At 34.5% G+C, this 12,732-nt stretch overlaps 1 protein-coding gene across 1 annotated transcript; it reads right to left on the bottom strand.

Moving 5' to 3' along the window:
• Positions 1 to 4,411: 4,411 nt before the first annotated feature.
• On the bottom strand, positions 4,412 to 11,824 carry LOC113337190 (O-acyltransferase WSD1-like). Its single transcript, XM_026582917.1, has 6 exons — positions 11,515 to 11,824; positions 10,871 to 11,428; positions 10,331 to 10,684; positions 10,100 to 10,237; positions 4,937 to 5,156; positions 4,412 to 4,545 (listed from the first exon to the last, which is right to left on the bottom strand). The coding sequence occupies exons 1-6, from the start codon at positions 11,731 to 11,733 to the stop codon at positions 4,412 to 4,414; spliced, it is 1,623 nt and encodes a 540-aa protein (XP_026438702.1). The 5' UTR covers positions 11,734 to 11,824.
• Positions 11,825 to 12,732: the final 908 nt, after the last annotated feature.

The following is a 12,732-nucleotide window of genomic DNA, read 5'->3' as shown; positions in this document are numbered from 1 at the left end:
GTGTTGAGCGGGTGTAGCGAACTTTGATGATCTGCGACAAGGAGCGATGGATGGGAAGATGGTAGGTGGATCCAACGGCGATACGGAGGTAAGCGTGGAGCGACCGTCGGATGAAGGGATGTAGCAAAACGGACGACCCAAGATGGAGATGGGCGTTGCGATGTAAAGCGGGGGCTTAGGAGTTTGATGTGCGATGATGGAGCGACCGTAGGATGCTGAAATGCTTCGATCTGACGGCTGAAATCCGAGACGGGCTTGGATAGTGGAAATGTGTTTGAGTAAGGGTTTTGGGCCTTGGGTATGCCAAGCCCATATCTTCTTTAAGAACAATTCTTCCTCTTCAAGCCCACTTCTAGTTGATCCGGCTCTTGCAAACATCATTCTTCGCTTCCTCCTATCGAGAGTCTTTGCCGTTCCTTTGCTCTTTTCGCTCCGTGAGATAACCATGCTTTATTTAGTACCTAAAAATGCAAAAATTAATTAAGAAAAGTATTTATTCTTGAAAACAACGAAAATACAGAATATGGGATAAAATGTAGAATTAATGCACAAAAGATGAGTTAAATGCCAAGAAAAATATATAGAAATATGCACTTTTTAGCACTCATCAAGGAGCCGCCCAATCTTTCGATTCTATATAGTATGAGATGTGCCGTGGCCTCAGCTGAGAGACTACACATCTTCATTTTTCCTGAGAGACTTTCTCCATCAGAGGTGGCATGAGCTTTCATGCATAGAGACATGAGTCTCGATACTCATCCGATTGCCGGATCCGGAGTAATTACTGAAATTGCTCAGTATTCATGAGATGTGTCGTGGCCTCAGCTGAGAGATTACACATCTACATGTACTCTGAGAGACGGCCTTCTCAGTCAGAGATTTTATGGAATGAGCTTTCATGCTTTGATGAGAGACATGAGCCTCAATACTCATCCGGTTTCCGAATCTGGAGTATAGTTTTACAATTCTACCCTTTGTCGAAAATCCACCATCTACAATACTGCAATGAGGTTTTCTTGTGTTGAGCATAAAACGATTGAGTTAATCATTCTTTTATGGTTAACATAGTCGTAGATCCTTAAGTTCTCTTATGTTGAGCATGTTCAATTAAATTGATCACTTTTGTGTTTAATTTGATTGTGTATTCCGATTAAATCAATCATGGGTTTACTTGTGGTTAGTTTAATTGAGAATTTTGGATATAGAAAATCATTTCATTATGGTTTTTGGTGTCCAATAAAATCCTTCTTTTCTTGTAAAAGTAAGGTCGCTCTTGCTGTTCTTTCGGGAATGACATCAAATGGGGGAGAGTTCTTTTGAACTTGCGCTTAATTTCCATATCTTTGTGGGGAGTGCGGCTGTGGAATTATTTAGGGGTTATCTTGTATCTTTGTAAACTCCTTGGTGAATGCATTTAGCTTCGGCTTTATGATTGCATCGAAATAAGTTGGTATGTACTTTTCTTTGGTATTGAAGCGTCTTCGTGGAAATTTCATTAGGATCCCGTTTTCGTACCTTGGCCAATTATATTGAAAAAAAGGGGGAGAATTAATATGTAGTTCACACTATAAATACATATGATTTACGTGTTTTACGGGTCATTATGTAAGGGGGAGTGGTTTTCATGTTGAGACGAAAGTATTGACCAAGGGGGAGTGATACATATCACCATAGTATCGTTGTCGAAGTTGTGATATAAGAACTTTGATGTTGTGTAAATACTATGACACTGTATAACAATGATCGAAAGCTTTTGGTTTCTCATTGTTATGGCTACAGAACTTCAACAACTATGATGCTGAATTAAACATCTATGGAATCATGGGAGTACTTGGAAAAGACGAAGTTTTCGAGTAATGTTGAAGCACCAAGGAGATCAAGCATGTGGACGTGAAGCTACAAAGTTTTATCTATTTTGTTATCCATATGTATTGATAGTTTTGTCACTAAAATTGACAAAGGGGGAGATTGGTAGAGCATTGCTTGGTCGAACTCGCATGCGTTGTTATCTCAAACATGTTTGTCAATGTTAGTGATCAAAACTATATGTCTTGATTTCTAGTTTACTTATGACTAAGTCTCGGTCTAGGATAGTTAGGTATAGTTGAGCTCCAGAATCCATGGCGATTATCTTACGAAGACGAAGAACTACTCAAGGAACCAGTTGAACTTCATCCGACCAAAAGGTATGTGGAGACTTGAACTCATCATTCACTTAAAAGTCTATCTACTCTATCTCCTACTCTTGAGACAAAAGTCGTATAAGTATGATAGTTTTCATACATACACATTTGCTATTTCGAGCCGAGTTTACTCGCCTATCTTTTTCTCGAAATATGTGTTGGTAAGATTTTGCTTTAGCCATTTTCATCTTTACCCGTGACGAAAGTCATGATGACGTTTCAATCTTGAAAATAGCTTTGATGACGATAGTCGATTCTTTTTGTCGAACGACTATTATAACATTACAGAAGAATGTTTCAATGATTGAAATATAGAGTTGAGATAACCAACTATGGATATAAGTATATATATTGTGTTCGCACATTAGTGTATAAATCCATGTGCCGGAAACCAAGTGCGTGCATATGTGTGCATGCAGTATTGGTGAAGGAGACAGGTTAGATACGCGAACCCGTACGCGTACTGGCGGAAGTTTTCATACCGAAAATTTATGCTGAAGTTTGTGAAGTTTGCAAACTGAAAACCAGTTACCTTAGGTACGCATACCCGCGGAAGTTTTCGAACCGAAAATTTCTGTTGAGTTTGTAAACTCAAATCCGGTAGCTAAGGTACGCATACCCGTACGCGTACCCAAGTTGGTTAATTCTGAAATCGGTAGTTTCATGAACTTAAAACAATAAATCAATAAGGAGTGCAATCTTTGCAAACCGTGGCTATGTTTTTCATGAATTGATTCAAGTGAATCAAACCGATTTTGTTTCAATTGTGTCTATGAATAAAGACTTAAGCAATTGAACAACTCTTGAACTAGTTCTTATGAGTCATTTGAACTAGTTATGAGAAAGATGAATACGATTAATATGAAAGTGATCATATGGCTAACCATTGGTTAACTATTTTTGAACCAACCCAATGTACACGTTTAGGTACGGTTACTCAAACCTAAATGAATACATTTCATTTGTGTGTGAGACAAGCTAAGTTTCGATCTAACGGTTGAAAGATATTAGCTTGGATAAGTCAGGTTTTTCATCTAACGGTGAATATTGAATGCTTTTTTACCAAGGTAACTTGGATTGCAAACCCTGATTTGAAAACTATATAAGGGAGACATCTAGCAACTGCAAAAACTAATCCCCACACCTCCTATGTGATACTAGTTGGTTTTGTTAGAGTCGATTCTCCTTTAACCGTAGGTTTCTTCTTGAGACCCTGTCGGTTAACGACTTAAAGACTTCATTGGGATTGTGAAGCCAGACGAAACTACTTCTCTTGTAGTTGAGCGATCTAATATATCCATTTTCTATCGTACGAGTTCAATTGAAATAATTGACTTGAGATTATCTCCGATAGGACAAGATAAAAAGAAATCACAAACATCTTCATCTCATCGTTTGTGATTCCACAATATCTAGTTTCGCTACCATACGATTTAGATTATTGTGAGGTGATTGATAATACTAGGCTGTTCTTCGGGAATATAAGTCCGGTTTATCAATTGGTTCCTGTTCACCTTGATTTATCAAAAGACAGAACAAAACTTGTAGGTTTATCTGTGGGAGACAGATTTATCTATCATCGTAGACTTTTCTGTGTGATACATATTTGTTTATTGAAGTCTTCGACTTTGGGTCGTATCAACTCTTGGTTGTGGGTGAGATCAGCTAAGGGAATCAAGTGCGTAGTATCCTGTTGGGATCAGAGACGTAAGGAGCGCAACTGTACCTTGAATAAGTGTGAGATTGATTAGGATTCAACTACAGTCGAGACCGAAGTTTTTTTTAGTAGGCTAGTGTCTGTAGCGGCTTAATACATTGTGGTGTTCAATCTGGCTAGGTCCGAGGTTTTTCTGCATTTGCGATTTCCTCATTAACAAAATTTCTGGTGTCTGTGTTATTTCTATTCCGCATTATATTTTGTTATATAATTGAAATATCACATGTTGTGCGTTGTATCGAACAATTGTGAAATCCAACCTTTGGTTGTTGATTGGAAATTGATTGATCCTTGGATATTGGTCTTTGGTACCATCCAAGTTTATTATCCTTGTATTTGATAAAGACTCGCAAATTCTTATTTGCTTGATTAAAGATCAAATCAAGTGAGAGAGATATTAACTCCTCAATATACTTTTCTCTAGATTGAGTCTGACTGTCTAGTTGATTCTCTAGAAAGTATATTGGAGTTAGTCTATACAGATTGCTAATCGAAATATTGGGTGTGGTTGTTAGACCCCTGCTTTTTCAGGTATCTCATCACCACGCTTACTACATTCAGGTAAACTAGACAGATCAATCGAAGTTTCTGATCTTTCAGATATGGAATTATCCATCTTCAGAATATTACCAGCAGAACTTGAAACTTTAACAACAATCATCACATTTCACCCCTGAATTTAAGAAAAAATCACCTGAATTAGTTATTGTCTTTTCTTGGCTCATGAGGTGTCGTTGCTTGACTCCATGTGGTTCCATATCCCATTCTCATCGATCTTTGAGACGGTAAAATCCCTATGGCCTAATTAAAACTTGTAATGTAATTATACACAAGGCATCATGCAATCTCTGGTGGTTTCAAAATCAAATGATTATTTCTGATGGATTAATTCTGAGAACACCTGGTCAAAAACACCAATATTGTCCAGATAACAACATATAGTGTATCTATAACGCGTATCTTAGTGAAAACACTATTCTCATATATTTGGATAAAATAAGATCAATGAATCAATTAAACACACACATACACACACATATATTATTCAAATAGAAAACATTAACATTCACAAAACGAAATAAATAAATGATATATAGATTGTCTAATCCCGAGGAACTGAGTATAACAACTTTGAAAATTATCTCAAATGCCTCATCTAAGCAAGCGTTGAACAATGTATGATCAATCAATTCTTTCTCAGCTCCAACTGCTATCTTCATCTTTCCCATGTAGCTCACCATTGTTACCATGAGACTCTACACTTGACCAATTTATCCATATTAAAAAAAAAAAATAAAATTCATATCATGTTATGAGAGAATATGCTTTAACGTGAAAAGAGAATATGTTTTAGAGTATATATACTCCTTGGATATCACCGTAAAGGAAACCCATATCAAAGGTTGAATAATATATGTAAGACATGCTAACATAAGAACAATTAAAAATCTAAATTGCCTTCTTTTTTTCTTCCAAAAACACAAATACTTTTACTCTTGCCATGGATGAGTAATCTCTAAGCTAATCTTCGGGTGATTAATGGATTATTGGTTATGAGGAATGTATATGAGTGATTAATAAACATATATGTGATGATTCTTTTAGGTTTTTTAATTTTTTACATCGTACTGCCATAATTGTTTTTAAAAAAACACCTCTCTATTAGACGGGGTGAGAAAGTATGTTGTGGTTCTAATTAACACAACTCTTTCTTAGGATCTGGTTTTTGTTCATATTTTTCTCAGGATTTTGTCTTACCTCTTTTGTCCTCTTTCAAGTTGTTGTGGGTATTGTTGTATTTGATATAATAATAACATGGGATATGAGTGAATTTCTTCTTTGTGCAACTTTGATATAGTTATGCGTAAAAGTATTGATCTTTCAAGCACTTTTTCTCCTCTTTAGGTTGTTGTTAGCAATTGTGTGCTTGATACAACAACAAGGGATCTGAGGTTTGGATTTGTTTGCTTGATCTTCTTAAGATTGTGATATAGTCTTTTTAATGTTTGATCTTGGAATATTGATCTGTCAGAATCTTTATTATTAACTTAAATTGTTGTTCCCCAAAGATGATTGGGTTTGCAGATTTGTGTTTATCAACTGACTTGTCTTTTGCATCCCAATGTTAACTGGGTCCTTTTTTTTTTGATTATATTTAATTTGTTTGGTGATGGAATGATCCAAGTTGTTTGGTGATAGTCCTGATCCCCAATGTTTGAGTGGGTTCCCCATCATCCGGTCTTGAATTTATCATGTTATTTTTAGCTAACTTAATTTGGGGTTTTTTTTTTTTAGAAAAAAAATCCCAAATCTTGTTATTCCTTTGTTTAAAAACTAATTTCAAGTTACCTTTTTTGTCTTAAATTTTTCTCAATGTTTTGTTCAACACTTATGTCTTTGTTTCCAAATCTTTAATTTGGTTCCAAAATGGATTAAAATCTTTAATTTGGTTCCATGTGCACTTGCAGGTTTTAATCTTGGTGTATCTTTGTTTGTTTGTTTTAAAAAACAAGTGTATGTGCATTTTGTTCAACATTTCTTGAGTTTTTATTATTTATCCTAGTTTCCACGTTTCGTATTTATATTCAGTGGGTCTTCTAATTTCCATGTTCCTTTAGTGTATCGATGTTTGATTTCAAACAACTTTTTTTCGTCTTTGCATTAGTTCCTTTGTTTAAATGTTATATATAGTTAAGGAAATTTTAGAAAATGGTGGCTGATCTGGGTATTCAAACTTGTTTACCTAAGTTCTTTTATTAGTCTCCGCTGTTTGTTCTTTGACTTTTGGGTATCTCATGTTACCTCCTTGTTTCTGGCCATATAGTTCTTTCCCATTCTCATTGAGTTTTTTTGTTAACTAGGATTTCTCCATTTTCTTACTGTGTGTTTGCTTTGTGATTGTCTGTGACATTTTCTGATTGTTTTTTTTAAATAGGTTGGCCAAGAGATTTGCTTGTGTTTTTGCGAGTAATTCATTTTTTGTCGAATCTTAATTTTACTTCTTTTTCATCACATGTATGGCAAAAGAGAATCTCATATCTTGACCCCCGCTCCGCTGACCCAACAAAACTCAAAGGCTAGCTTCTTTTTTTCCTTGTTTTTCTATTATAAAGTCTCTTTTTTTTTCTTTGCTACTTAAATTTTTAACGTCTGGATTGGTATAATCGCCAAGTAAAGGAATATCCAACAAAATTCTGGTTTAGTTATACAATGACCTTTTCTTTTCAACTTCTTCATCAAGTTTTTCAAACTAAAACTTCAATGGCCATAATTCAAGTACAACCGATTTTTTCTTTTTAATATACTGTACTCTGGTGCTAGCTAATTGTTTACTTATTATTTAATTTAAGTTTTCTCTGCAAACTGTCGACATAGTCATGATAGTTTGCATTTGGTATATGTTTTGGGAGGTAGTTGTCATGAGCTAGCCTAATGGTTTATTTACTAGTCTATGTTAGAGTAGCCTTGTAAGATTAATTGTTAGTGTTTGACATCAATTTATTTTAATTGCTAGTGCAACTGCTGGTAATTGTCTTTGGTTTTATGTCTTTTAACTGCTAGTTTAACTGTTTGTAATTAACTTTTTTTTGCTATAACTGTTTATGTCTGCTTATTTTCTGTATCTTGTCTTATACTTTTCCATGTTGCTTTGTGTTTCTTATTTATAATTAGTTTTAATGCTTTCTTAATCCTTTAACAACTAGTTTAGCGTTTTTAACTTGAACTAATCCGAACATCAGCTAGTTCAGTGTTCTAATGACATCATTTCAGGTTCACTACATTACATTGAACATTAGGATTCTGGGTGTTTTCCTATTATGTGAAGTCAGGAATGCTAGATAATATAGTAGACGTTGACATTTAAGTTGTGTTGATACTTAGACGTTACTTTAAGTCTCTTGTTTGGTTATAGTGAACATTAATACCCAGTTCCTTATTTACAATTTTCAGATCTAGTTAGTTGTGTTTATTGATTAATATATGTTTTATTAGTTAGGTTAATATCTATTTTATTAGTTGGACTCACCTTTTACAGTTTTCATAGCTTTTAGGTTCAGATTATCTGGTTTTGATCTTGTTTTACCATCTCATATGTTGTGTGCCTATATTAGCTTTTTAAGTGGCGTATTGTTAGCATTTCCAGAGAAATTTTTTGATGGGGGCGTTTTTTGAAGGGGGCATGGGGGACAAATGACATGTTGACACATGTCTCACATATTAATGAATTATGTTTCCAAGAATATTAAAGAAGTGTATTTTTGGAGAGAAAATTGGTTTTCTTAATTGATGTTGGTATTTTTGGAAACAGAATTCATTAATATGGGAGACATGTGTCAACATATCATTTTTCCCATGTGCCCCTTCAAAAAACCCCCCATCAAAAAATTTCTCGCATTTCCATCTAATTATGTGTGTGTGTAATTTAATCAACATCCATGTTTTTTCTTTGAATAGAAAAAAGAAGGCTCTTATGAAAAAAACATGAAGGTAAAATCAACATTGACTATGTCATTTTGGCTTCTTCCTAAAGTAGATTAATCTCAAGAGCTAGTAATCCCATTGGCAATGTTTTTTCGAAAAGGCAAAATCAACTCTCACCAAAAGATCATCGATCGTGGCAATGGCTCAACTACCCGCAATCATTAGCAAGACCCCCTTTTCCTAGACAAGCCGTTGTGACACATCTATCAGTCTTGTAATTGCTAGAAGAACTCATGAACCTATTTTGTTAGTCCTAACATGAGCCATGACGCTCGAATTTCAAAACTTATTTATCGACACACACACATACTGCAAGTATTACAAGACAACGCATTGGGTACTGAAGGAGAACGTAGAATTCCTAAGCTACTGAAGAATTGTAAATGTTTTAGTTATCCTAGCATTCTTATAACTGAACTCTTTTTTATGACTTATCATGTTGTACTCTCTTTCATTCGTAAAGATTTTGTTCATGTGTATATTCCTTGACAAGGTTTTAACGAGACAACATATGTGTGTCCAACACCGTTTTATGTCTAATCTTCTAGAGATATCAGTGGTTTTACCATTTACTACCTATTTTCTGTATTTTTATTTTAATTTTTTTTTCGTGTAAAAACATTACTCCCTTTGTCTTTATATTTTCATCCTCTATTCTATTTTCATCTGTCCTAAAATACTGGCCAGCTTCATATTTTCTAGTTAAACTCTCAAATATACCCTTCAACTTTCTATTATTATAAAACTATTTTTAGTATAACCAACCTAAAATCTTAAATGATATCTTCATCAATAGGAAACAAAGCATTTTAATATATATCATATTTATCTTCGTTCCTTTTTATTTATTTAAAAAAATATTAAATACAATATAAGATTGATAATATAACCTAAAAAAGTGGGGAGATATCTGTTTTATCTTCTTTCAAACATTTCAAAAATTACACAATATATGTTTGTTTTTAAATATTACGAATGTTGGTTTTAGTTTTGGTAATAATCTAACATTTCATAAGGGTAATCATGATATTTCCTCCGATATCCTTTATATTTTGAACTAGTCAAACCGGACCAATAAAATAGGGCAGAGGGAGTATTATGTATTTTCAGTTCGAGGTAAATTGATAAGGATAATTACTGGGAGTACGCCTCCGCCTAGAGAAACTCTCGACGACTTTACTAACTCCATCTAGCCTTGATTATAAACTTTATTATCAAAAGAGTCAACGGTCCGCGAGTTTTAACCCCAAAGGAGTCACTATCCAACCACAAAAAAAACCTCCAAAACAAAAGTAACACAAAAACCCCAAAAAACAAAATTTTGATGAAACCAAAATTTGGTTTCATCATAAAATTTGATGAAACCTCATAGAATTTGACGAAACTGATTTTTGGTTTCATCATAAAATTTGATGAAACCAATTTTGAAATTTGGGAATTTTGTATCCATTTTTTAAAATTTTGGGGTTTTTGTATAATTTATTTTAAGATGGAGTTTTAATGAATCCCAATATTTAAGTGGGGTTTTTGTACCACAAATTTGGTCACCTTGGGTATTTATGACCAGTTTTGTCAAAAGAAAAAAAAACTCTAATTGTAACAAATATGCTGGGATATCAATACCCTACTCATTATACCTACATCTTATGCTTTATTTAGAAAAAAATACCTACATCCTGTGATAAAATCTAAATAAACCAATAAATTTTTAACTTACCTGAGGAACATTCACCACCATAAAGTAGATACTCTTAACAGGATGGTTTGCTAGAGATATTTTCTCCACCGGTCCTATCAAATTTGATATGGCCATGCTTGACTTCCAAATGACATCACGTATGTATTTAGAGGTTTCCTGCATTTTGGAGATACTAATATGTTTGAATTAATAGATTTTGAGACATCACATGATTGCAATATTCTGAATAAAACTGATTGCAACAATTACCTCTGGACCTCTTAGTTTGCTCATTAGATCGATTAATTTTCCAGTTAGATAAACGACCAAGGAGTTCTTCTTCTTCGTGATCATTTCCTTAGCTTCAAATACAAATTCTAGTGGATCGGAATTATCAAGATTGGTTGCATTAGGGATGGAGACATGGATAAAGCCGAAGTTGTTACCCCATGGACCTTTGGTTTCTGATTTCCCCATTTCCTCGACTGATTGATAAGTGGTTATTTCCCTAGTGTTGAGTAGAACTAGAGCCGTTGAACGTGCATTGCCAGCACCCTTGCTTGCAGTCTCCATGTATAGTCTTATTCCATAAAATATTACACCAACGATCACATCGTTAAGCGTCTGTTTCAGAAAAAAAATAATTTTTATTCATTAAAAATTTAACAGATTTGAGGAAACCATAAACGTGAAATGAATTCCAAATAAGAACATATATATATACTGGTAAGAATTCCAAATAAGAACATATACCCTACGAACTTAATAAATTAAAACGACGGGAAGAAGTGAAAGACTATTAAATCTTACCCCACCAAGCTTTGCTTTGATTTCTTTGATCTGATCAAGAGAAAAGGTGACAGTAGAGATTGAAACTGGCCTAAACTCAACTCCCTCTTTAGCTGACCTAATAGGGCTAGCATGATCCTCCAACATACCCTTCCAAAGACTCCAAGTGAAATCCGTTATAGTGTTCTTGAACATGGACAAAGTCTCAAAAACACTCTTTTTCTTATTCATGTAATCGTCGGATCGGATCTTTGGAAAAGCTAAAGGAAGAGAAGGATTATCAGATCTTTGTAAACAGCTAAAGAGAGCACCCATGAGTGAATATCCATCACCCAGGGCATGATGAAGTTTAAACACAACTGTCCCAGCTGCATTGCTTGTAGGGTACTTGAATATGTAAATCTCCCATAACGGTCTACTTTGTGGTAGCCGCTCCATAGCTATCTTTGATAAATATTCTTGGAGGTACTCATCGTAGCATTCCACCGGTAACCCTTCTTCAAACAATGGAACCTTGACGTGGTCATCCAGATTGACCGTAACCTTCTTCCAATGTTTTTCTCCATTTTCTCCTGTAACCTGCATGACAAATTAAACCTATATGAAATCTTAGTACAATATATAGCTCAAACTGTCGCACTAAGACTAGAGCATGTAGAGTATACCAAGAGGGAGGAGAAACGCGGGTTAATGGGGAGGAAAACATTCTCAAGCAATGACATAGTTTGGGAGTCATCGATTGGAATTTCTAATTCCAAAACTGCAAGAATGCTCATGGAGAGCGAAGAACTGCTATAATATTGTCCGGTTGGAGTAGATGGTTCCAGATGTTCATCTTCTTCACCCATGGATGAGGACCTCATTGGTACTTTAGAGTACTCCATTTCTATTTTCACTAGATTTTCCTCTCCTTCGATTTCTGCTTTGCTGAAATTCTTTTTGTAGGACTGCAGATACGCTACTATGTATTCTATTCTTTACATCTTACCAAAAAAAAGAGAATAAAAATGAAAAGTAGTATTTCACGCAGTACTATGTACTACTGCATTATTGAATGTGTTGATAAATTTGGCCGGTCCAATTGATTGATAACTAAAACTCTACTGTCCATATGTAGACATATCAATTTTAGATTCAATACATAAATTCCTAATTTTAAATTCAATACATAAAGTCCTGGACCATCCGGCGTAGTGTTTGTAGCTGTATCATTCATACATATGGTTGGACTTCATCTTCATATACTAGCGGCAAGAGAGTGTGTAATAAAAAAGAGAGGCGTACACACGCATTTTTACCGTCTTTGCCGACCAATTTTTCTTCATCAACGAGCGTAATAAAAATACAAATAAGAGGCTGAGGTACGTACGTTCATTAAGGCAATAGTGCAAATGCATCTAGGTGTAAATTGCGATGTACATTTTTTTTTATTTTTTTTTGATGCCCTAAACTAATGGTTCGAACCCCTACCTCCTCCATAATGGGAGGGAGCATGCCAACCACCGGACCACTTGGTGATTGTTTTTTTTTTCTTTTTGTTTTTTGATGGAAACCACATTTCAATTCATTCAAACCAAAATAGTGATTACATGATTGCTTACAAGATTATCAAAAACACCAAAATACAAGATAATCAAAATCCATATATAAATAACGACACCGATTGTGATATACCCAAGTAACTGTGAAAGTGAATATTACAGAATAAGAAAAGAAGAAGACATAGAGCTAGGAAGAAAAGAAGAATTTAGAAGTAGAATAATCTGCAAATCTTCGTCATCTTCTTATTAGATAAAAAATAGATATATAACAATAGGTTCTGGCAGTTATAATAACTGCTTAACTGATCTTACTAACATAGATAAAACAACCAACTTCTAATA

This window comes from Papaver somniferum, chromosome 1 (genome assembly GCF_003573695.1).
Source record: "Papaver somniferum cultivar HN1 chromosome 1, ASM357369v1, whole genome shotgun sequence".
Lineage (NCBI taxonomy): Eukaryota > Viridiplantae > Streptophyta > Magnoliopsida > Ranunculales > Papaveraceae > Papaver > Papaver somniferum.
The sequence above is the reverse complement of the archived record's forward strand: the minus strand, read 5'-3'. Positions and strand labels throughout refer to the sequence as shown.